Here is a 25,483-nt window from a genome sequence, read left to right as displayed (position 1 = left end):
CTCATTATACACAAAACCTCTGCTCCCCGTTTAATTGTATTACATAGTTAGTCTGGCTGAAAAAAGATAAAAGTCCATCTAGTTCAACCATAGGAAAAAAAAAAGTTATAGTCCTACACCCACAGTTGATCCAGAGGAAGGCAAAAAAAACCCCAGCAAAGTATGATCCAATTTGCTCCTGCAGGGAAAAGAAATCCTTCCTGATCCCCGAGAGGCAATCAGATATTCCCTGGATCAACTTTACCTATAAATGTTATATCCAGTTATATTCTGTGTACCCAAGAAAGAATCCAGGACTTGTTTAAAGCAATCCACTGAGCTGGCCAGAACCAACTCTTGAGGGAGTCTATTCCACATTTTCACAGCTCTCACTGTGAAGAAACCTTTCTGTGTTTGGAGATAACATTTCTTTTCCTCCAGATGTAAAGAGTGCCCCCTTGTCCTCGGTGTAGAGCTATTCCCCCTGAGGTCATCACAGAGTTCACTGGAGCACTGGACTGGGGAGGGAAGGGAGCAGCTCGCTCAGTCTCCCAGAGGCGCAGCAGAGAGGATGAGTTAGCTGCCGCTCCAGGCATCTGGATGGATCCTGACTGTAAAGTCGGGATCTTTCCCCAGCCTGGACCGGCTAAATGACGTTAGCTGACAGTCTGCCATTGGCCAAAAAAGAGTCACAGGAGTGCAGAACGGACTGCACTCCTGCGATTCAAAGCAAAAAAGTTTTGGCCATTATTCTCCTTTAACCACTTCCCGTCCGGCCGCTGTATATAAATGGCTGGACGGTGGCAGTGCAGGGACGGGTTGCTGTTCATAAACGGCTTGTGGATTGTGCGTGCTCCCTGGGAGCATGCAGCACTGCTATCCGGTGCCCGCTGTGTCCAGCGGACACAGTGGAACACTGTACGGGACCTCTGTGCGAGGTCCAGATTATGTGATCACTGACTGACCGATCAATGATCACATGAATAGGTGTAAGCAAGATGTCATTGACATCATTGCTTACTACGTGTGAAATCTGTGAATGATCACAGAGATCACATGGTACAAGGCTATTCAGAACAGCCTTGTACCATGTGACAAGCTGTGACCAATCACAGCTCACACAGTATTTCTCAATGGCTGCAAAAAATGATTGCTTTTACAGCCTTTATGGGCGTAAAAGCGATCAGTGTAAAACAAAAAAAAAAAAAAATCACCCCCACAAGTAGTAGTGTCACTATGGTGACACTGTACTGCTAGGGTGACAGTATTTAAAAAACATAATTAAAAAAAATTAAATTATAATTTATGGTTATAAACTAATTTGGGTTATTTTTTATTACTACAAAGATAGCTGAATACATTTTGGCCAAGATGTATGAAGAAAGATTATTTACCGTATTTTCCGGCGTATAAGACGACTTTTCAACCCCTGAAAATCTTCTGAAAAGTCGGGGGTCGTCTTATACGCCGGTGCGAGCCGGTGTCAGGGCGGCACTTTTTTGAGGGGCGGCGCCGCCCCCCCTCCTCCTCCAACGGACACTAAGTACAGGGGTGGGCAGAGGGGCTGCTGTACCTTACCTGGCTCCGGTCCCACGATGATCCGGTCCAGGAAGCGCGGCTGCTCCTTCTTTCAGTTCGGCCGCTCGATGGTCACGCGGCCGCTCGGCTCCGCCTCCTCACCGGTGATTGGGCGCCAGCACTGGAAAGGCACACAGGCAACCAATCACCGGCGAGGAGGCGGAGCAGAGCGGCCCCGCGAAAATCAAGCAGCCGAACTGGAAGGAGCAGCCGCTCCTCTCCCCCACTGACACCAACGATGAGGCACTGTTCCTCCCCCACTGACACCAACGATGAGGCACTGTTCCTCCCCCACTGACACCAACGATGAGGCACTGTTCCTCCCCCACTGACACCAACGATGAGGCACTGTTCCTCCCCCACTGACACCAACGATGAGGCACTATTCCTCCCCCACTAACACCAATGATGGGGCACTATTCCTCCCACTGATACCAATGATGGGGCACTATTTTCCCCACTGATACCAATGATGGGGCACTATTCCTCCCACTGACACCAATGATGGGGCGCAATTCCTCCCACTGACACCAATGATGGGGCGCAATTCCTGCCACTGATACCAATGATGGGGCGCTATTACTCCCACTGACACCAATGATGGGGTGCTATTCCTCCCACTGATACCAATGATGGGCCGCTATTCCTCCCACTGACACCAATGATGGAGCACTATTCCTCCCACTGACACCAATGATGGGACACTATTCCTCCCACTGACACCAATGATGGGGCACTATTCCTCCCACTGACACCAATGATGGGGCACTATTCCTCCCACTGACTAATGATGGAGCACTATTCCTCCCACTGACTAATGATGGGGCACTATTCCTCACACACTGACACTAATGATGGGGCACCATCATTGGTGTCAGTGGGAGGAATAGTGTCCCATCATTGGTATCAGTGGGAGGAATCATGCCCAATCATTGGTGTCAGTGGGAGGAATAGCACTCCATCATTGGAATACCATACTGAAATAGCATACCATATTGAAATCAAATCTGATGTTTTTTCATTTTTATTTGGTGTGCGTTGGAAGAGGGGTAGTCTTATACGGCGAGTATAGCTCAAACCCTATATTTTAACAGGAAAAGTAGGGGGTCGTCTTATACGCCCAGTCGTCTTATACGCCGGAAAATACGGTATTTGCAACATTTTATAAGAAAAACACTTTTGTTCAAAATTTTTGGACTTTTTCATTTATATAGCAAAAATAAAAATCCCAGTGGTGAACAAATACCACCAAAATAAAGTTTTATCCGTCTCAAAAAAATGCTAAAAAATTCATATGGGTACAGTATTGCATGACCGCGCAATTGTCAAAGTGTGATATCACTGAAAGCTGAAAATTGGCCTGGACAGGAAGGGGGTGAAAGTGTCCGGACTGGAAGTGGTTAACAGTTGGCTCAGTATGTAGCTGGGAGACAGGTGTTCTGCAGATAACTCCCAGCACCAGCTTATTGGCAGAATGACAGCCAATCCCTGTGATCACATGAGATTTGTTTATAAACAAACCGGCTGGCTGCAGCTATCATTGTGCATTACAGTGTGTACAAATAAATATCAAAGTTTTAAAAAAAAAAAAAGATTATTAAAGCCATATTAACATATATTTTACACATGTTGTACCAAATAAAGCCACAGATGTCTGTTACTTTTTTTTTTTTTTAACACACAGATTTAGTACACAGATTAGATTGTCAGTGTTATGGTCAAGCTAACTGATGCCGATAAATTCGTTGTGGACCTCGATGTGTCAATGTCCTCTGGCTATGAAGAGGTTAAATAATAATACCTGTGCTCAGGGACATGTTTCAAGCTGTATACAGGATACTGTGAGAACCCGCCATGTTCCACCTTCAGATCTCGCTCTGGACACAAACCCTGGAAAGCAGAAGGAGGGGGAACAAAGAGTGAAAGTGAGTTCCTGGATGGTGTCTACATGGAAATTAACAGGCTGGAATTTAGCCAGTGAGCAGGAGAGAACAATAGCAGACAGGAAGGTCACATGGTGAGCAGGACAGACCTGAAATGACAGCGATATAAACAAACGAATACGGTTTGTGTCCCACATGTGCTCCATCATTCACACAAGGATGACTAAGTGGGTTCAAGTGTACTCTGGAATGAACAGGAAATAATATCCCGAGTTATTTAACTGCTTTCCGTCCGCCCTATAGCAGAAATACTGCTACAAGGCGACACAGGTGCGAAAAATCACAAATTTCCATTTGCATTTCGTGGCTGCAGTTGTCAGTCACCGGGTCCCGGCCGGTAGTTGCTCGCCAGCGCCCGGTGATTTTCAACGATCACCGATGGAGAGGACGACTGTTTTGTTTACAAACTATTCTCCCTATCAGCTCAGGCACACTGCGGTGGATGGCTGTGCACAGCAGTGCGATTACAGTGAATCACACACATCCCTCCCCCTAGCAAAAACACTCCCAGCACACAGTTAACCCTTTGATTGCCCCTTGTTAACCCCTTCCTGCCAACTGCCATTAGTACAGTGTCTGTGCCTTTTTATTTAGCACTGATCACTGTATTGGTGTCACTGAGGATGTCAGTGACACCAGGTCAGTCCCCCCCCCCCCCTCCCCCGTGTCAGAATGTCCACCTCAGTCCCGCTATAAGTCGCTGATTGCCACCCTCATTACTAGTATAAATTTAAAAAATCCCAGTATCTATACCGCCATTTGTAAACGCTAGAACTTTCACGTAAACAGACTAATTTACATGTACTGGGATTTTTTTTTTAGCAAAAGACATGTAGCAGAATACATTTGGCGTAAATTTATGACGAAATTTGATTTTTTAAATTTTTTTTTTTTTACTGGACATGTTTAACCATTTGATTAATAGTAAAGTTCCCCTCTCTACTATTAAAATCTACAACCTATCAAAATCAATCTTTTCTGACTCAGAACTTGAACTCCTGAAAAAGGGTCTCAATTTTGCACCTCCCAACCCACCTAACTTGTTTGAACTGTTTGTGGACTTAAACAAGTTCATTCGGAATCTGACAGTTAAGAGATTTTTTCTCCTCAAAAATGACATTACCACGGATAGTGCCAACAGTGTACACCTTCCACCTAATTCTCCCGTTTTAGACGTTTCACTCGAAAAGCCTATTTTAAACATCCTAGAAGACCTTTATACGGAAGGTATATCTACGGATAGTGATTTAGAATATCTCACCCTCACAGAGATGGCGACTGCCTCCCAGGGAGAAATCATACATACGGGGTTTAAACCCAAATCCACGTTCTATCCGCATTGGGTTAAAGGTCATTTTGTACCTACCTTCTATGAGACAGTACTAACGGATTTTAAGAAAATCTGTAACACGAACGCATTCACACGGAGACATTACTTACAACAGGACCCATTAAAGACCTCACTTAAGATCCTCAAAGAGAACAAGGATGTAGTAATTAGGCAAGCTGATAAAGGAGGAGGTCTGGTCATTCAAGACCGGGATACTTACATTACCGAAGCCCTGAGACTCCTTAATGACCGTCAAACCTATGAAATCCTATCCAATGACCCCACAGTTCAATATCAATCTAAATACAAATCACTTTTAGAAACAGCACTAACAGAAGAAATACTAACCAAAGAAGAATTTCTCTTTCTATTTGTTAAACATCCTACCACCCCATTCTTTTATCACATTCCCAAAATACATAAGAACAAAGACAATCCCCCTGGTAGACCCATTGTCTCTGGCATAGGTAGCCTGACAAGCAATCTAGGCAGCTATATCGATCACTTCCTTAAAGATATAGTGTCAAATCTTTCATCCTATGTCAAAGACTCCAGTCACATACTGGATATACTGGCAGGTTATAAGTGGGAAGAGGGGTACAGATGGCTGTCCTTGGATGTGGTATCATTATACACGTCCAATAAACATGATCATGGTCTCCGAGCCATTCAGTATTTTCTAGCCAAAAATTCACCACTCCATCACACACAAATCCAATTTCTATACAACTGCATTGAGTTTGCCCTAGAGCACAATCATTTTTCCTTTCTGGACAAACACTATCGCCAGATTCAGGGCACCGCTATGGGCGCAAGATTTGCTCCTAGCTATGCAAATATCTTTATGGGATACTGGGAAAACAACTATATCTGGACGAATAATCCCTACAGTGCAAACCTTATCCTATATGGAAGGTATATTGATGATATTATCATCATCTGGAATGGTACAGATTCCCAGCTGGATGGGTTCCTTAAACACTGTGGAAACAATCCGTATGATATCTCATTCACTCATGTGATTGATGATGATAATCTAGTGTTTTTAGACCTAGAACTAAGACATGATATCAATGGCCAGATATGCTCAAAAATACATTTCAAACCTACAGCGGGTAACTCATACTTACACGCCAAGAGCAACCACCATCCCCAATGGATCCGTAATGTTCCCTTTGGACAGTTTTGTAGGTTACAACGTACATGTACTATGGAAAAAGACTACATAGAACAAAGTCTGATCCTTAAAAAGAAATTTGAGGAGAAAGGGTATGATGTACAGCTTATTGATACAGCTTTTAATAAATATCTAGCCCTTTATGATAGCAATCCCACAGACTCTATTGACACGGAAACTGGCCCTAACTCTAAGACCACCACTGGCACTTACAAGAATAACGAAGTACGTTTTTGTACTAGATTTAGCAACAAAGCCTGGGACATCAAACACATTCTGTCCAAAAATTGGAACATTTTAAAAAACGATCCAACTCTAGGAAACGCACTCCCAGATAAACCTACACTAATCTTCAGGAAACCTAGAGACCTCAGGAGCATAATAGCGCCAAGTAGAGTACGCAAAAGTAATTACCAGCCGACATCTAACCCGAGTCCGTGGTCAGTGTTATTTGACCAAAAGGGTAGCTACAGATGCAGTGTTCCCAACTGTGGTACGTGTGGAGTCATATGGCATCGAAAAAGAGATTTCCTGAGCACAGACGGCAAAAGATATCCCATCAAACAGTTTATAAACTGTGGGACGTCTTTTGTCATCTATGGCCTAATCTGCCCTTGTGGCCTACTATATGTAGGCCGGACCTCGCGGTGCCTAAGGACACGCATCAGCAAGCATAAAAGCAACATAAAATTGGTAAAAGATAAATACTCAGTCCCCCGCCATTTTAAAGAAAAACATCAGAGTAATTACGATGGATTGAAAGTCTTCGGAATTGAGGCAATTACAAAGGACTTAGATAGTGGGAGGAGATACCAAGAGCTCTGCAGAAGAGAAAGTTTTTGGATCTTTACATTGGGTACCTTGTCTCCTAGAGGTTTAAACGATGACCTTGAGATTCATACTCTCATCTAGCCACTAGGTAGTGCAAATACAATTAGTTTATCTCTACTTTTTTCCACATATTTTCATTCTGCGATTTATTATATCAATCATATCTACTAATACATATACTGCTGCCATCAGGAATGTGTTGAGTGTAAGGAATGTGGTCACCTATTGCTAGCCCTGACAATAATGATCTTTCATCCTACTATACCATACTACAAGTACACATATGGTCCCTTCAGTAGTTTGGTGCTAACTAGTGACTCCCTAAGACTGTTAACATACTGCAAGCCCACGGTTCATCGATCTTTTAAATGTATAGATATGAAGTCTATCATATCTTTATATATTTTTTTGCATGTATATTATTCTATATGGTTACACCTAATATATACATCTTCCATACAGGGTCTCGTTACATATGCTGCTATTACCATTCACCCTACTAAGAAGCAAAACCAAAAACCAAAATAATAGATTGCTTTAGGTTTGAGGTGCAAGTGATGGCCTTGTATGCTGGATCATAGTATCCTAATATTAGACTCTCTCACTATCAGTAGTATTATCATTGGATCATTTTAATGTCTTTTATCAGTACTAGGGTGCATAAGCGCCTACATCGTGGTTTTTACCTCAATATCTAATGTGCAATTATGTGTATAGAGTCTTAGTTGTATTATATGTATTATATCTTATATTATATTATTATTTTATCTTATTGTATTTATCATCATATATTACATATGTTCTATACATGATGCATAGATGGCGTTCATGTGAACATATGCCTATATGTCTCATATTTTATACCCACCGGCAACACTACTGTCATATCCACTTAAGGAGATACACGCATGTGTATGTAGTGTATACACATGTATACATATGTTCATGCTGATGTCTTTTCACTTCAATACACCTCTGGAGTGCGGCAGCCAGGGCCGTCTGACCACCCCATTTGATTGGCTATGACGTGCACACAACAGCAAGTTCGCCAGAGGGGAATCCCCAGACAGTCCCCCCAACTAGAGCCTCGTCAGAGGATGGGGCGGGGTGGCATGTCTGGTATCTTGCCCAATAGAGCGGTGTTGGTGTACGCGCACAGAGTGGCCGTCAGATGCGCGTGAAGCGCGCTCACGTGATCGCGCCGACGGACCTGTCCTCCTCACACTGCTCATGCGCATGTTGGTCCACGCATGCGCAGTCATGACCATGCCATATTAGCGTGCGTTCCACACACAGGGTAAACCTGCAGCTATAGAGGGAAGCATAAGATCTCCCTCTGCTGCTGACCATACATTATTACGGATCCAAGATTACTGATCCAATCCTCTCCATCATCCGATCATGAAGCACATGCAGCTGCCTGGTAGCACACATCACACAGCTTCTGGTTGAAGGTTTGTGTGTGGGTTTATATGTCTACATATATATACACATGTGTTTGTGTCACTATGGACACCTATCCATTAAGACATCCATTGACTAACAATTTATGTCTATTTTTACATTAATTGCTATATACTCATCCAGCATCATGACAAGCCCTCTGGATGAATTGTCCATTTGATACATCGCTCACTAATGAATCATGGAATAAGACTAACTATTTACTATATATTATGTTTCATCATTTATTATCTATTATCATCATTCCCATTGGTGTTCATCGCTAAGTTGATATATTACAAGCATACTAAGTGGTGTATGCAAAATGTGGTTTTATATATTTTATATCTTATATTTTACGTTTGTCTATATCATTTCTCTCTGATGGCATTACAAATAGTGATTGTCTGTTGACGATATCTTGGCCCCTCCTACTAACCTGAGACTGCCCAACCCAGTGGGGAGGGCCTAGGTTCAGTCCAGGAGTATATATAGGAGAGAGCACTCACAGTTCAGTTAGCTCTGAGGAAGAAGGGACCCCCTTCGAAACGCGTCAGCTGTACTGAACACCTACTCCCCTGATGGGACTCATGTTAGCTTCAAGTCCCTGTGAGGACTTACATGCCTGATTTTATTCGCTGTTTGTGAGTATATTTTTTACAATTAATAAATTTTGGTTCAAAAAGTAAAGATAAAGTGAGCGCTAGATGGAAAAGCTGCTATGCGCCAATAAGTACCAAAAAACTTAAAAAGACATATAAAAGAGAAGGGCGCAGCGCTAAAACACAATATGATTAAACCATATACATATAAAATGGTGACAAAGTGCAAAAAACTGTGCATAAGAATGGTGATAGTCCTTTAAACATCATAAATGGTGACTGGCAAAGCGAGTGTCTTCCGGTGATCAGAATGACTGAATCATGCACTCACCAGATGCATAATTCAAATATGCATATAGATGGTATCCCGATATCCATACGCAGTTGTCTCATAAACGGATTTGGTCATCATCTAAGCGCAGCAGTCCATCCAAAGGATCCTCTTATAAATCGTGTGTTGCCACACTAGGACACCCCTCAGCTGTCCCCTAAGAGACTCTGCAAGTTTTTGGACTCAGCAGGGTCCCAAGAAAAAAGCCAGGATGGTGTGATACCGTTTTAAAAAAGATTTATTGATCCAAAAGATAGACAAGAACTGCATAAATAGACTGACCATAAATTTGCATTAATTAGCATAAAAATCACCACCGCTCCATACGGTGGTAAATGTCTGGGATATGCTGCTCTTACCCTGACGCGTTTCGTGCCATGTGCACATATTCATAGGGAGTGTGTCAGCTAACCAGACATCTACTCCAAACCCTGTATTTATAGTATCTGGCAATCGTATAAGCGCGTCCGCCATTTTGCCGGCGTCCCCGCGCATGCGCGAAGCAGACATCGCTATGATGTCCGCAACTTAGTCCAGCGCCATTTTGTTGTGGTCTGCATTACCATCAACTACGATGCCAGAGACAAACACAGCTGTGCAGTGAATATATTATCGGCAATGAGCGGCTGTTTGTCAATATATACAGGGCTGGAAACAACACACAAAGAAATATACAATGAGAACACCTAACTGAATGTTATAAACACATGAATATAGATGCACATCCACATACCATAGTTCATTAAAACATTAAGTTAATAAATTAATATGTCTCCAGTATAAATATACAATAAATGCAATTACACCAATTACAGAAATAATACAAATAAAAACAAGATTAAAAATACATAAAAATAAATGGTATCCATATAAGCATGATTAGGCATATATCCGCAATGACCAAGAACCACAACATGATATACACGTAATGTATAATTAGACAATATATATGATTTATAAATGTTATTAAAAATATGTTATTGAAAAATCAAAGCAGACACAAGATTGCATTGTATCTGCAGATTAACCATAAATGAAAAAATACTTAATAAAAATGTAGAGGTAATAAGCGTAATTATGTGCAATCACACAAATAACAGTATAAAATAACAAGCCCACCAAATAGTAATGTAAAAAGATGTGTAAAAAACTGTCAATTAATAGCACATACAAATAATCAACCAAAGTCAGCTGTTATCGATAAAACTGTTGATATCAAACTCAACATTATGTCCTTTGGGATAAAAAGTGTCCAATTCATAAATCCACTTTGATTCTTTTTGTGAGACTGTTCTCTTTCTATTAGTTCCCCTCCAATGAGTTGTAACAATATCTATACCAGATATTAATTTTAATTCAGCAGTTACAGGAAGACATTATAATATTGATGGTTTCATCACATGCAATAGTAGATTTGTGGTCTACTTATTACAGTGCCCGTGTAATAAACAATATATCGGGAGAACTACGAGGAAATTAAAGGATCGTTTGAGAGAGCATGTCAGCAATGTTAAGAGGGGGAATAAGGAACATTCCTTATCTAAACATTTTCGTTTATTCCACAATAATGACCCCACTTTATTGACTTTTGCTGGTATAGATATTGTTACAACTCATTGGAGGGGAACTAATAGAAAGAGAACAGTCTCACAAAAAGAATCAAAGTGGATTTATGAATTGGACACTTTTTATCCCAAAGGACATAATGTTGAGTTTGATATCAACAGTTTTATCGATAACAGCTGACTTTGGTTGATTATTTGTATGTGCTATTAATTGACAGTTTTTTACACATCTTTTTACATTACTATTTGGTGGGCTTGTTATTTTATACTGTTATTTGTGTGATTGCACATAATTACGCTTATTACCTCTACATTTTTATTAAGTATTTTTTCATTTATGGTTAATCTGCAGATACAATGCAATCTTGTGTCTGCTTTGATTTTTCAATAACATATTTTTAATAACATTTATAAATCATATATATTGTCTAATTATACATTACGTGTATATCATGTTGTGGTTCTTGGTCATTGCGGATATATGCCTAATCATGCTTATATGGATACCATTTATTTTTATGTATTTTTAATCTTGTTTTTATTTGTATTATTTCTGTAATTGGTGTAATTGCATTTATTGTATATTTATACTGGAGACATATTAATTTATTAACTTAATGTTTTAATGAACTATGGTATGTGGATGTGCATCTATATACATGTGTTTATAACATTCAGTTAGGTGTTCTCATTGTATATTTCTTTGTGTGTTGTTTCCAGCCCTGTATATATTGACAAACAGCCGCTCATTGCCGATAATATATTCACTGCACAGCTGTGTTTGTCTCTGGCATCGTAGTTGATGGTAATGCAGACCACAACAAAATGGCGCTGGACTAAGTTGCGGACATCATAGCGATGTCTGCTTCGCGCATGCGCGGGGACGCCGGCAAAATGGCGGACGCGCTTATACGATTGCCAGATACTATAAATACAGGGTTTGGAGTAGATGTCTGGTTAGCTGACACACTCCCTATGAATATGTGCACATGGCACGAAACGCGTCAGGGTAAGAGCAGCATATCCCAGACATTTACCACCGTATGGAGCGGTGGTGATTTTTATGCTAATTAATGCAAATTTATGGTCAGTCTATTTATGCAGTTCTTGTCTATCTTTTGGATCAATAAATCTTTTTTAAAACGGTATCACACCATCCTGGCTTTTTTCTTGGGACCCTGCTGAGTCCAAAAACTTGCAGAGTCTCTTAGGGGACAGCTGAGGGGTGTCCTAGTGTGGCAACACACGATTTATAAGAGGATCCTTTGGATGGACTGCTGCGCTTAGATGATGACCAAATCCGTTTATGAGACAACTGCGTATGGATATCGGGATACCATCTATATGCATATTTGAATTATGCATCTGGTGAGTGCATGATTCAGTCATTCTGATCACCGGAAGACACTCGCTTTGCCAGTCACCATTTATGATGTTTAAAGGACTATCACCATTCTTATGCACAGTTTTTTGCACTTTGTCACCATTTTATATGTATATGGTTTAATCATATTGTGTTTTAGCGCTGCGCCCTTCTCTTTTATAAATTTTGGTTACTGAGGTAATGCGCAAGGTTGGTGCGCTTCTCGTTTTCATTTCATTAACCATTTGACGCCCAGCCAATAGCCAAATGGCGGCCGGAAAAATGCACTAGCTTTCTGGGAGGCCGCCATTTGGCGTACTCCCGCACATGCGCAGTTCGCGCATGGTAACACTGTACTACTTTGGACATAGTGAAATATGAAAAAAAAATCTTAAGAAAAAAAAATGTAATAAAAAATTTAAAATAAACAATTAATATTTTTTTTTCCACACTGTCACCAGTCTGTGTCCCTGTTCACCGCCATGCCGGTTATATGATGACACTGTACTGCACTGGTGACAGTATGTAAAAAAAAAAAAAAAAAAAAAAAAAAAAATTGTGAAAATAATTTTTTTTATTTTTTCATTTTCCGAAAAATTATGACAAATAAAATACAACTTCAAAAAACTTGCCATGCCTGTTATGAAGTACGTTGGACTGTCTACTCTGCAAAAAGGGGTCATTTGGGGGATATCTGTACCATTCTGACATTCTTGGACCTCAAGAAATTAGATTGGCCGTCAGTACTTCAGGATGATCAATATTCAGATCTATACCATAGTTTGTGAACTCTAACTTTCCTACAAACTAAAAAATACATCCTAATTTGGGTTATTTTCACCAAAGACATGTAGCAGAATACATCTCGGCCTAAATTTATGAAGAACAATTATTTATTTGCAAACTTTTATAAGAGAAACAAAGAAAAACGTGTTTTTTTTCAAAATTTTCGGTCTTTTTTTGTTAATTTAGCAAAAAATAAAAACTCCAGTGGTGATTAAATACCACCAAAAGAAAGCTCTAGTTGTGTGAAGAAAATGATAACATTTTAGTTTGGGTGCAATGTTGTATGACCGCGCAATTGTCATTCAAAATGTGAGAGCGCTGAAACCTGAAAAATGCCTGGGCAGGAAGGTGTAAAATTGCACGGTATTGAAACGGTTAATAGCAAAAAGTCAAATGTACAGTTTTTCTCAAAATTGTTGCTTTTTTTTATAGAACAAAAAAAAAAAAAAAAAAAAAACACAAACGCACAGGTGAGCAAATACCACCGAAAGAAAGCTCAATTCGTGGGGGAAAAAAAAGGATGCAGCATTGTACGGCAATTGTCAGTTAAAGTAACGTAGCACCTTAACGCAAACAAAAGGCCTGGTCCGGGGGGGGGGGGGTAAATCCCCAGGAGGGCAAGTGGTTAAATCTGATGTTTAGGTATGGCAATTTTTACACAGCTACACTAGCTTGGAATAATACATGTAAGCCATTCCTGTGGAATCCCCCTGGAAGCTGGAAATTACTGAAGTACTGAAGTATACACCACTACTCCTGTGATCTCTACTATCTTCTGAATCCTGTGCCGAGCGGCTGCCCTGCTGCTTCATTAGATGACAGGAGGTTACTCACTCAAGCAAAGGCACCTTCGGTGAACACTTTGCATTTACTCAATTAATGCAAAGTATTCTCTGATTGGACATCGTGGAGATCCTGTAGTCAACACTTTGCCTCTCCACCTTGTCCAATCAGAGAACACATTGCATTCATTGAGAAGATACAAAATGTGTTCCCTGAAAGGTGCAGAAGCTGAGCAAACAATCTTCTGTTTTTTTACTATGCAGGTGCTCAGGACCTTGAAGCTGGTGGAGATCACTGTAGTAGCAGAGCCTACTACAGTGATTTCCAGCTTCCACAGGGATTATTATTATTATTCAGTATTTATAAAGCGCCAATAGTTCGCTCAGCGCTGTACATTACAATGGGAGACAATACATGAGACAGTACAATAACAATACAATGCAATACACGAGGGGTTCGAGGGTCCTGCTCCTTGGAGCTTACAATCTAGGAGGGAGGGGATAGTGGTACAGGTGGAAAAGCTGTTGGGGATGGGATGGTAGGAAGAGTGGAGGAGATCGATATTAGCAGGGGGCGGGGTAGGCTTCCCTGAAGAGGTGGGTTTTCAGGGTGCGCCTAAAGGAGAGGAGAGTGATAGTCTGATGGTTTGGGGTAGAGAGTTTCAGAGGATGGGCGATGCCCTTGAGAAGTCCTGGAGGTGGGCATGGGAGGAGGAGACCAGGGAACTAGAGAGAAGGAGGTTTTGTGAGGAGCGAAGAGTACGTGTTGGGTGGTATTTGGATATCAGGTCGGTGATGTCCTTTGGGGCAGTGTTATGGACAGCTTTGTATGTCAATGTAAGCATTTTGAATTTGATCCGTTGGGCAATCGGAAGCCAGTGGAGGGATTGGCAGAGGGGGGGTGGCGGAAACGGAGCGGTTGGTAAGGTGGATGAGTCTGGCTGCTGTATTCAGGATCGACTGAATCGGGGATAGTCTGCGGTGAGGGAGGCCAGTGAGGAGGGAGTTGCAATAATAGAGTTGTGATATGATGAGGGAGTGGATGAGATCTCACAGATATGGCACCATATTTACTTACATTGTTCCAAGCTGGATCAGTGTGACAAATGTAAAATACTTAAACTTCAGCTTTAAAGTAGGTCTAAACCCTAACTGCTAAAGCAAACAATCACTGTGGTTTTTTTCTATGAAACACCTTTTTCACCTCTTTTTTTGCATCTCATGGCTGCTGATCTGAAACCACTTTCTGTCTGCATATTATTATAATAATAATTTCCAGCTTCCACAGGGATCTCACAGATATGGCACCATATATACTTACATTGTTCCAAGCTGGATTAGTGTAACAAATGTAAAATACTTAAACTTCAGCTTTAAAGTAGGTCTAAACCCTAATTGCTAAAAGCAAACAATCGCTGTTTTTTTTTCCTATGAAACACCTTTTTCACCTCTTTTTTTGCATCTCATGGCTGCTGATCTGAAACCACTTTCTGTCTGCATATTATTATAATAATAATTTCCAGCTTCCACAGGGATCTCACAGATATGGCACCATATATACTTACATTGTTCCAAGCTGGATTAGTGTAACAAATGTAAAATACTTAAACTTCAGCTTTAAAGTAGGTCTAAACCCTAATTGCTAAAAGCAAACAATCGCTGTTTTTTTTTCCTATGAAACACCTTTTTCACCTCTTTTTTGCATCTTTTGCTGATCTGTAACCACTTTCTGTCTGCATACATTTGCCCCAGCGGCAGCTGCAGATTATTTCTCAGGGTGGGCTTCTAGAAAGTGACAACAGTAGAGCAGGCCTGTGCATTGAATGTTGCACACTCAATCACACTCAATGCATACTCAATCCCCACTGGAAGAGCATGTGACTGGTTGTAAGTGCAGAAGAGCAGTCCGGAGAATCAGCATAGCCACCTTATAAACAGAAAGTTCCTGAACAAGAACCCCATGATAGGATCACCAGATATTTTGCTGAAAGATTAGAGTAAGAATTTAAAGATGCAGAACATGACATTCTGAAATTATATTCACATTAATAGTTGCAGGAGATTTCTGTGACTGAATATACATCTAAAGAAGAAGCATCATCACAAACTGAAAATGGTTGTTGACACCTCCAGGGGACCAAATGCATGTAGCACTTGGTCCCATTCTCATTTATGAAGTGGTTGAAAGGGTATCCCTCTCCCCACACCGCTGTTTGATGGCACTTCTAAAAAGGAGACAAATACATAATTAGTTGTGAGTGAGCGCACACAGAAGAGGGGAATCTATGACTTGTGATCATATTGCCATTTAAATTTCAAGTCACACCATTTCTTTAATTCGTTCCCCTTACACACTTCTCTGATGCCATCTATTTGCTCACCCACAACTCCTGATGTCTCTCGGTTCAAATTCCAATATGCTCACATTCATCACTTTACCCTCCTCTCTACCCATACACATCATTTACCAGCCCTTTGCCAGCCCTTCCATTGCAGCTGCTATACTGTATCCACTTTGACAACTGCACCCTTCCAATAGAGGAAAACGTTCACTGGTCACCAATATCCATCTCACCTGCTCACCTCCAAAAAGGCACATTGAGTAGTCCCAAGGTTCTTTTCCCAAAATGTTTTGAATACAAATACCTCCAGGTCATTTCACGTAGCCTTCGCACCCCTCCTGCATCGCAGCACCTCCTCATCTCCAGCCCCATCTTGACTCAGTAGCAGAGAGAAGGACAGTACTCCTCTGCCAGATCCTGCGCTTCTCTGTGCAGCTGCGGAAAGGCTCATCTCTCCCTGTCTCAGCAGTCACCACCAGAAAGGAGGACAGAACTCCTCCTACAGATTCTGCATCTCTCAGCGCAGATCCAGCACCCCCTCATCTCTGCTTCCCCTGGTTTCAGCAGACTCCAGACCTCCTCTGGTCCTCCTCCAGAGGCACTTTCTGCCAACCAGCTCAAGGTAAAGGAGCAGCACTGATGTAAGGGAGGGTGGGCATTCTTTACATCTGATGTAAGGGGTGTGTGTTGCTCTGGACATCTAGTTTAAAGATACAAATGGCCTTTTGAGAGCAATCATATTCTGACTCAGATTGTTGTGATAGCGATTTATCCCTTGTGAGACCTCTCTGCCTAGCCTGTATAAGCAGATATAATCACTGTGGGCAATCCTTATCAGATAGCTTGAACTCACCAATACTGTGTTCATCCAGAAGTTGCTTTATTCTGTACATGTGAAACAGGATACAGCAGAATGAATGGTTTCCAGTATTATGCGGTCAAAAGATGATACTTTCTGTAGCGTACTATGCAGAATACATGTGTCCCTGTTACATGTGGACTGTTAGCTGCATCCATGACACAGGAAGTGATGTACTCAACAAGAAGGGAGGAGCTTCATATACAAAGGAATTGTGTCATAGATCTCAGGGAGGTAATATAAAACAAATGCATTACCAAATAAGGCCACTGGATGGCAGCATTACTAACTATAGAAATATCCATAGGAAATGGTACAAAGAATAAACTATATGAATTCTCATGTACATTAACATAAATATTAACTGTGTAACAGCATAAATCATAATGCTAATGCAACCCCCGTTGAAATTGCATTTGACACCCTAGTCTAAGGGTATCCTTTTCTGGTGCTTTATTATAAGTTGAACTTGGACAGGGTATAGGGATTATTATTATACAGGATTTATATAGCGCCAACAGTTTGCACAGCGCTTTACAACGGGAGACAATACAGCAACAATACAGTTCAATACAAGAGGGATTTGAGGGCCTGATCCTTGGAGCTTACAATGGGATACTCCAGTAACACAAAATATTAACACAAGGACCCTTCTCAACTTCTTAGCACAGTCTTTCCAACAGCAAATAGGGGACTGAGCTACACATACCATAGAAAATGTCCACATTTGAGCTGGCACTGATGCACAAGGGATAGCAGCAGCATACAATCATTAGGATCTCTCACACAGTTCTGTATTCACAAATATCCCTGGATACTTGGATGCCTCTTTTCAATTTCAGCTGTACATTACTCCTGCGACTTCTCTAGACCACGTCCTCAGTGGAATCCTCCAATCAGTTCCAGCAGGATTCAGCAGAAAAAAAACCCAGCTTTAGCATTGTTGGGACCTTGATGAACAAGTATAGAAGTAAAGCTGGACTGCCCAAAAGGGCAGCAGCCTCCTGGATAAGACCTCTGCTGTTCCAAGACTCAACTATTTATGCATTCCCTAGCCACATACTGGTCACACACCCCCAGGGATTGGCTGGGACCACATAAATATTGAAGCTGCTTATCCAACTCCCCCAGCCCACTACATTCCAGAAGGAAGGTGGAAGCAGTCAAATCTGCAACCAGTGAGACACAGAACAGCCCAAAATAATCACAAGTTGCTCCACTGATTACAGGAGAGCTACAAAAACTAAAATTTACCTAGCCTAACTTGCACCCCTAGTCAGCCCCACTTTTGCCCCCAACTTCAGGGTAATATCGCCAGCTCTCCATCTCCACTTGCCGTCCTCTCCTCCACCTTCCAACAACTCTGAAACGTTCCTGACAGACACATACTTCACTCACATCTGGTCATGCTCTCCCTCTCCAATCCCTCTGCTTTGCATGCGGTAACTTATAAAGGAACTGCCCTATGGCTACAATATCAGCACTGCTCAGGCTAAACTAGGACTGGCTGGAGGTATACAAAGCTATGAGTATTATTGAGAATGTTCAGTAAACACTAAGTTATGGGCTTCTATCTTGTTTTTTCGTCAGCACCATTTCTCTCCACCCCATCTTCTCTATATCCATGCCCATTTTACAGTGTCACCCCAACCCCCCTCTCTTTCATGTCTGGCTAATAGCTGGCAGAAGGGATAGGACACACAAAACAGATACACAGTATCTGAGAATGATGGGGGGCTGTGACTACAGTGCTGTGCTGTAGTTCCCCATAGAAAAGCCCATAAATTGGGCTTCAGTCTGGGGTGCAGCTGACCACACAGACAGACATAAAGATCTTCTTTTATTGCACAATGCAGCCATGGACCAGAATAGAACCATGTGCAATATGCACTTGATCCCCATGAGGGATCCAACAACCAATTTCTGGTGATACTTATTTAATATACAGAAAATTAATGTGATCTTTGTAAAAAAACAAAACAAAAAAAAAAACACTACCTTCCTGGCTGCTTAAAGAGATCCTGTCACCGCCTTGAAAATTTCTGATTGAACAAGGGGCATATGAACGTCACGATCTCCCCTAGTCCAGAGAATAGTACATGTGTTCTGAATGAAGGAGCTACACAGGGGATGACCCACAGTGATCAATGTACTCTAGCCCTGACCATTTCACCACCAGAACTTCAGAAGTCACCAGTGGGGCACACATCATTGGAGGTTCCTTATTGGTACCTAGCTAATACCCCCCCAAAAAGTTTTTGCTCATATATCAATATTAAAGGCATTGTAAAACACTACAGGACTGTGCTTGATACCGTTAGAGATACTTAGGAGCTGGAAGACCACATGTAGTAAAGGTTTGGGTTCAGGCAGCTGAAAGACCAGCAACTGCCAGGCCCCAGGAGACCATTCACTTCCAACCCTTAGCATCAAGAGCCCCCCTCATCCAAATCATGTAAAGCTAAATAAGAAGGGTGTGACGGGAGTCACTTTGGGTGGGGGGCCCATGAAACACAGCTCACTTTGGAGAGGTGGGGAGACCTCTGTCTCAGCTCCCCATATCCCTATTATGTGTAAGTCACCCTGTGCCTGTTAGTGGTAGAGGGTGAAATGTCCTGCTATTGAGTACACATGTATAGGTGGGGTGTGGGGGTTGTTCATTGTTTAATGCCATGTAGTTGTCCCATTGTTCTATTGTGTGTCTGGCTTGGGAGCAAATGGGATGTAGGTGTTTGTGTATTGACTTGGTGGGGGTGTCTGCTGTGTGTCTCTTGTTAGAAATGTATTGCCCCGCCCTGCGTATATATCTTGTGTGTGTTAAAATAAAGCAGTCAATTTCCTGTTTTAAGACAAGTCTGGTGCGGTCTCGTCTTGTATGGTTAGCGGTGGTGTCCGTGGATCTGTGATCGGACAGAGAAGCGGGAGTCTAACGGAAATACCCTAGTGCAGTCAGGGTCTGGTTCCGTTACAAAGAGTAATTAGAAATGCAGGTTTAATGCAGAATTAGAATATCAGACTAAACGTTTGGACTTCAGAAGCCCTGACATGACTGGTTCTCGAAGTGTAGAAAGAGGCAGGAAATCCATACAGACACAGGGAGAATGAACAAATGTCCTCGCTGGGAAGTGAAGCGGAGACTCCACAACGCCATGGTGCTGTTAATAATGAAAATTTGCAAGTTACCTGGTTTTCCTTTACTTGCAATTTTTGCGGAACAAGCAGCTGTAGGATTTCATTTGTTTTAGTGCCATCGTAGCCGGCTACACAAATACCTGCAAATGTAAACGAGAACATAATCACTTAGGAATGATTCCACAAATGCTGTGATGTACCCAAATTGTGGTTTTTGGATTTTTGATTGTAAGTCTTCACAAGCACGGTCCTCTGGTGAACCCTCTTGTATCAAATTGTATTGTAACTGTACTTTATTTTGTTGAGTACTGCACAAACAGTTGGCACTGTATAAATCCTGTATAATAGCAATAATAAATAATAGTATGCAGTATAGAATAAGAACATGCCCAAAACAGCAAATGGAAGTTAGAGTGTATATAGTCAAACCTTTTTGCTTTATTGCAGGAAAGGATATAAAACTCTGGTCTGCGTCCTGCTGGGAAGATTTCCCTGAACATCCTGTCTTGGAGTCACAACAAGAAGGAAAGGAAATCCCCAACAAGGGAGTTTTCATCTTCGACAGTTGTCACCGGAACATTTGCCCCTATTTCAAGGTTTCCTCTCTTGGAAACTCCAAAATATTTGATTTTCTGATATTATATTTTGTCTTGTGGACAATCTCCAGGGCAAATGTAAGGATGAACCTTCCCATCAGGGACACATGCAATTAAAGGAGAAGTACAGCCAAAGATCTTTTAGCTGTATGAATCACAGGAGTGCAGTTCGTTGCCGCCTGATGTCACTCAACTGGTCCAGGCTGGGGAAGGATCCTGACTTTAAAGACGGGATCCACCCCAGTGTCTAGAGAGGCACCTGGCTCAAGTGTTCTGCTCTCTTCCCCTCCACAGCCCAGAGCTCTCTGCTCACAGCGGCGGTGAGAACTCAGCGGTCATGTAATTGCTGAGTTCTCACATTTAGAGCCGGAGGGGGACTGATGCTACATCCACCTAGGTAAGTATAATTTTGAAAAAACAAAAAAACCCACACTTCTTTTTTAAAATCTTGACAGAGGGTCTAATCTTTCCTTACTCTATCCAAAAAAAAAAAATGCCTTTACATACACATTAACTGCTTAAGGACCGCCCTATAGCAGATACACTGCTACAGGGTGGCACCTGTGCGCAAAATCACTTATATATACGCGATTTCGCATTTCTGGGTAGGGGCCCGCACACTAGCTGAGCGCTCGCCCTACCCCCAGCGCCATTCGCAGCCATGGATGTCAATCACCGAGTGTCAGCCGGTAATTACCCGCAGGCGCCCAGTGATTACCGACAATCACCGATGGGGAGGAAGACTGTTTTGTTTACAGTCTTCCTCCCTGTCAGCTTGAGCACACTGCTCAGGACGGCTGTGCTTACAGAAAAGCACACCCCCCGCCCCCTAGTAGAATACTCCCAGCACATAGTTAACCCTTTGATTGCCCCATCACATCAACCCCTTCCTGCCCAGTGTTATTAGTACAGTGTCAGTGCTTTTTGAACTTGGTGTCACTGGGATGTCAGTGACACCAAGTTTGTTCCCAGCCAGTGTCAGAATGTCTGCTGCAGTCCCGCTAAAAGTCGCTGATCGCTGACATTACTAGTAGAAAAAAAAAAATTCCCAGTATTTATACCGCCATTTGTAAACGCTAAAACTTTCACGTAAACCAATTCATTTACACGTATTGGGATTTTTTTTTTTTTTAGCAAAAGATATGTTGCAGAATACATTTTGGCCTAAATTTATGACAAAGTTTGATTTCATTTTTTTTTTTTACTGGACTGGTTTAATAGCAAAAAGTCAAAAATACTGGGTTTTTTTCTGTTCAAAATTGTCAGTCTTTTTTGCATATATTGCAAAAAATAAAAAAAATGTACAGGCGATCAAATACCACCGAAAGAAAGCTCCATTTGTGGGGGGGAAACTTCATTTGGGTGCAGTGTTGCATGCCCAAGCAATTAGCAACGTAGTGCCGTAATGCAAGAAATGGCCTGGTCAGGAAGGAGGGCAAGTGGTTAAGGACCTATTCACACCAAAGCGATCAGTTTTGGGGTGTTACCACATATTGTAGCATTCATTTTGAGTGAGCTGCCAACACACCACAAGATATGGGGAAAAAAAAAAAAAAAGTGTACAACCTTTCTTCAAAACTTAGTACACCACAATGCACGGTGTGCGTTGTACATTGCATTCAACTGTATAATGCATGCTGGGGGACCATTCATAATGCATTGTACTGCACATAGAGCAGGTGCATTGCCATGTGTTGTGGTAATGCGTGCAATTTAGAATGCATTGCCACAACAGTGTGAATGGGTCCTCAGTTTTTACTGGCAGAGACAAGTCATGGAAGTCTATAGATTACCCACTTGCCTACAGGGCACTTATACCCCCTTCCTGACCAGGGCAATTTCCAGCTTTCAGCGCTGTTGCACTTTGAATGAAAATTGTGCAGTCATACAACATTGTACCCATATGAAATTTTTATCATTTTTTTTTGTGACAGATAGAGCTTTATTTTGGTGGTATTTAATCACCTCTGGGTTTTTTATTTTTTCTTAAACAAACCAAAAACCACTGAAAATTTTGAAAAAAAAAATGTTTTTTCTTAGTTTTTGTTATAAAAGTTTGTAAATAAGCATTTTTTCTCCTTCACTGATGTGCGCTAATGAGGCTGCTCTAATGGACACTGATAGGCTGCACTGATAGGTGGCAGTGATGGGCACTGATGAGGAGGCACTGGTAGGTGGCACTGATGGGCATTGACAGGCATCACTGATGGGCACTGAAAGGCAGCACTGATGGGCGGCACTGACTGGCAGCTCAGATGGGCACTGATATGTGGCATTGATGTGCACTGGTAGGCACAGATGAGCACTGACACAAGGCACTGACAGGTGGAACTGCTGGGGCTACACTGATCATAAGTGCCCTGATGATCAGTGTACATGTCCCCTCTGCGGGAAGCTGATTGCTGGCTCTCCTCTCCTCTGTCAGAGTGACAGCTCGAGAGGACAGAAATGCCGATAACCGGCATTTCCCTGTTTACATGTGATCAGCTGTGATTGGACACAGCTAATCACATGACCGAGCCGACATCTTCGGCTCTTTCCCTGATCGGTGATCCGCTGTGTCCGAGGGACACAGAGCACCGGCGATCACCGTGCGCTCCCCGAGCCGTGCATGCGCAGTGAGAATGGGAGGATGTCATATGAGAACGAGAGAACCACCTTGTGGGAGGTGGTTAAAATAAACACTGCATCTGTAAACGTGGTTTAACATTAATCTACAGGTAATGTAATATAATAGGATAGGCATCAAAGTGGCTGTAGAACTGCTCACTTGCTTCTACAGACCTGAGAAGATGGACCCCACCATCCCCCTGGGATTTGTCCTGAAAGCCTGGGAACGATGAAAACACAGCCTTCTCTTCAGTGAACCTGGAAGTGATCAGTACTGAGCACTTCTGGGTTTACTGCTGTCAGATCTCCATTGACTGTAGCCTAGGAGAAAAGCAGATTTGGGCCTGTTTATCCCTGATCTTCCTAAGCACAGTGCAGAGGAAACATCAGGGGTCTAAGACCGCTGAGGTCTCCTTAAAGAGAACCTGTCGCTACACAATTCTATCACATAGGAGGCACACATAGCAATAAAACATCCGACAGGGTTCTAACTAAACCGGAATGAAAAGAGGTGGGTCAGGTGTATAACAAAGTCTACGTCTGCATTAAGTAACACAATAGTTTACCATGTACAAAGAGCAAATATGACGATTCACATACTTTTCTCTCCAATCCATTCAATGACTCTGGTTGGATCTTGAAGTTCAAAATCATGTAAATCCTTATACCTTAAAGGAAGCAGCAAAGACAGAAAGTGAATTACAGGGAACTTATTTACATTTTTAAGTATCATAGTGAATCATCATTGTAACTTTTTTTAAAGAGTAAACAAACTATGTAAGAAAAGCCCAGCAGTATTGGAACTAGAAGACAACTACATGCTCATAATTTTCAGAAAAGGCTCACTGCAAGCCAGGCTTTGGCACATATGAGCAAACATATTAACCTGCACCTCACTGTCCCACTGGGGACCTATCCCAGCTTGTATCATGACTGCTTGATGTTCCTGCACTTCGCTGTCCTGCTGGGGACCTATCCAGCTTGTATCATGATTCTGCTTTATGTTCCTAGACCTCACTGTCCCACTGGGGACCTGTCCCAGCTTGTATCATGATTCTGCTTGATGTTCCTAGACTTCACTGTCCCACTGGGGACCTATCCCAGCTTGTATCATGACTGCTTGATGTTCCTGCACTTCGCTGTCCTGCTGGGGACCTATCCAGCTTGTATCATGATTCTGCTTTATGTTCCTAGACCTCACTGTCCCACTGGGGACCTGTCCCAGCTTGTATCATGGTTCTGCTTGATGTTCCTAGACTTCACTGTCCCACTGGGGACCAATCCCAGCTTGTATCATGACTCTGCTTGATGTTCATGCACCTCACTGTCCCGCTGGGGACCTATACCAGCTTGGATCCTTACTCTGCCTGATGTTCCTGCACCACGCTGCCTATGTGTTGATGTCCTTTTGGTTTGTGTCCTGGCTTCATTTCTGTCTGCCGATCAAGTGTTGCTGTATTCCAGTCCGTCTCGTGATTTTTATTATACAGGATTTATACAGTTGTGCTCAAAAGTTTGCATCCCCTGGCAGAAATTGTGAAATTTTGGCATTGCTATTGAAAATCTGACTGATCATGCCAAAAAATGCTCTTTTATTGAAGGATGACGATCATATGAAGCCATTTATTATCAAATAGTTATTTGGCTCCTTTTTAAATCAAAATAACAGAAACAACCCAAATGGCCTGGATCAGAATTTTCCCTCCCCTGGAATGTTTGGTCTTGGTACAGACTCACAAGGTGACACACACGGGTTAAAATGCCAATTAGAGGCTAAATTGCTAATTAGTGTCAGTGTATAAATAGTCAATGAGTTTGTTAGCTTTTATGTGGAAGCACTGACTAGGCTAGATACTGAGGGGATACTGGGGATCAGAAAAGAACTGCCAAAAGTCCTGCGTAACAAGGTAATGGAACTTTATAAAGATGGAAAAGAACATAAAAAGATGCAAACTTTTGAGCACAACTGTACAGTGCCAACAGTTTGTTAAGCGCTTTACAAAACCGTCATCTGCGTCCTGCAACCAACAGCTGGATCGTCAAAGAGCAGGGTGTCAATAATGTGGCAGGCAGTGAAAGGTTAGGGGTTCGGCATGGATGACACTTCAGTATTTATTTTTTTGTAAAGGCCATTTTTTTATTTTTATTTTTTTTTTTAAATAACAGACATGTTATACTTTCCTGCTTTATGCAATGGTATTGCATAAAAGTGACCCCCAAAACTTCTTTTCAAG

General features: G+C 42.0%; 1 protein-coding gene across 3 annotated transcripts in view; it reads right to left on the bottom strand.

Moving 5' to 3' along the window:
* WDR73 (WD repeat domain 73) overlaps window positions 1-25,483 on the bottom strand; it is a 72,313-nt gene that overhangs the window by 17,170 nt on the left and 29,660 nt on the right. For 2 of the 3 annotated variants that reach the window (XM_089678022.1, XM_089678021.1), the window contains exons 2-4: window positions 23,850-23,917; window positions 20,095-20,183; window positions 3,359-3,447 (exon numbers count right to left, since the gene is read on the bottom strand). In XM_089678022.1, the coding sequence (XP_089534148.1) occupies window positions 3,359-3,447; window positions 20,095-20,183; window positions 23,850-23,917 (246 nt within the window). The remainder of the gene's footprint in view (window positions 1-3,358; window positions 3,448-20,094; window positions 20,184-23,849; window positions 23,918-25,483) is intronic. The other variant, XM_089678023.1, reaches the window with a different exon arrangement.

This window comes from Staurois parvus, unplaced genomic scaffold, assembly GCF_062004578.1.
Source record: "Staurois parvus isolate SC_StPar_1 unplaced genomic scaffold, SC_StPar_1.0 ptg000196l, whole genome shotgun sequence".
Classification (NCBI taxonomy): Eukaryota; Metazoa; Chordata; class Amphibia; order Anura; family Ranidae; genus Staurois; species Staurois parvus.
This window is presented reverse-complemented; position numbering and strand designations above follow the sequence as displayed.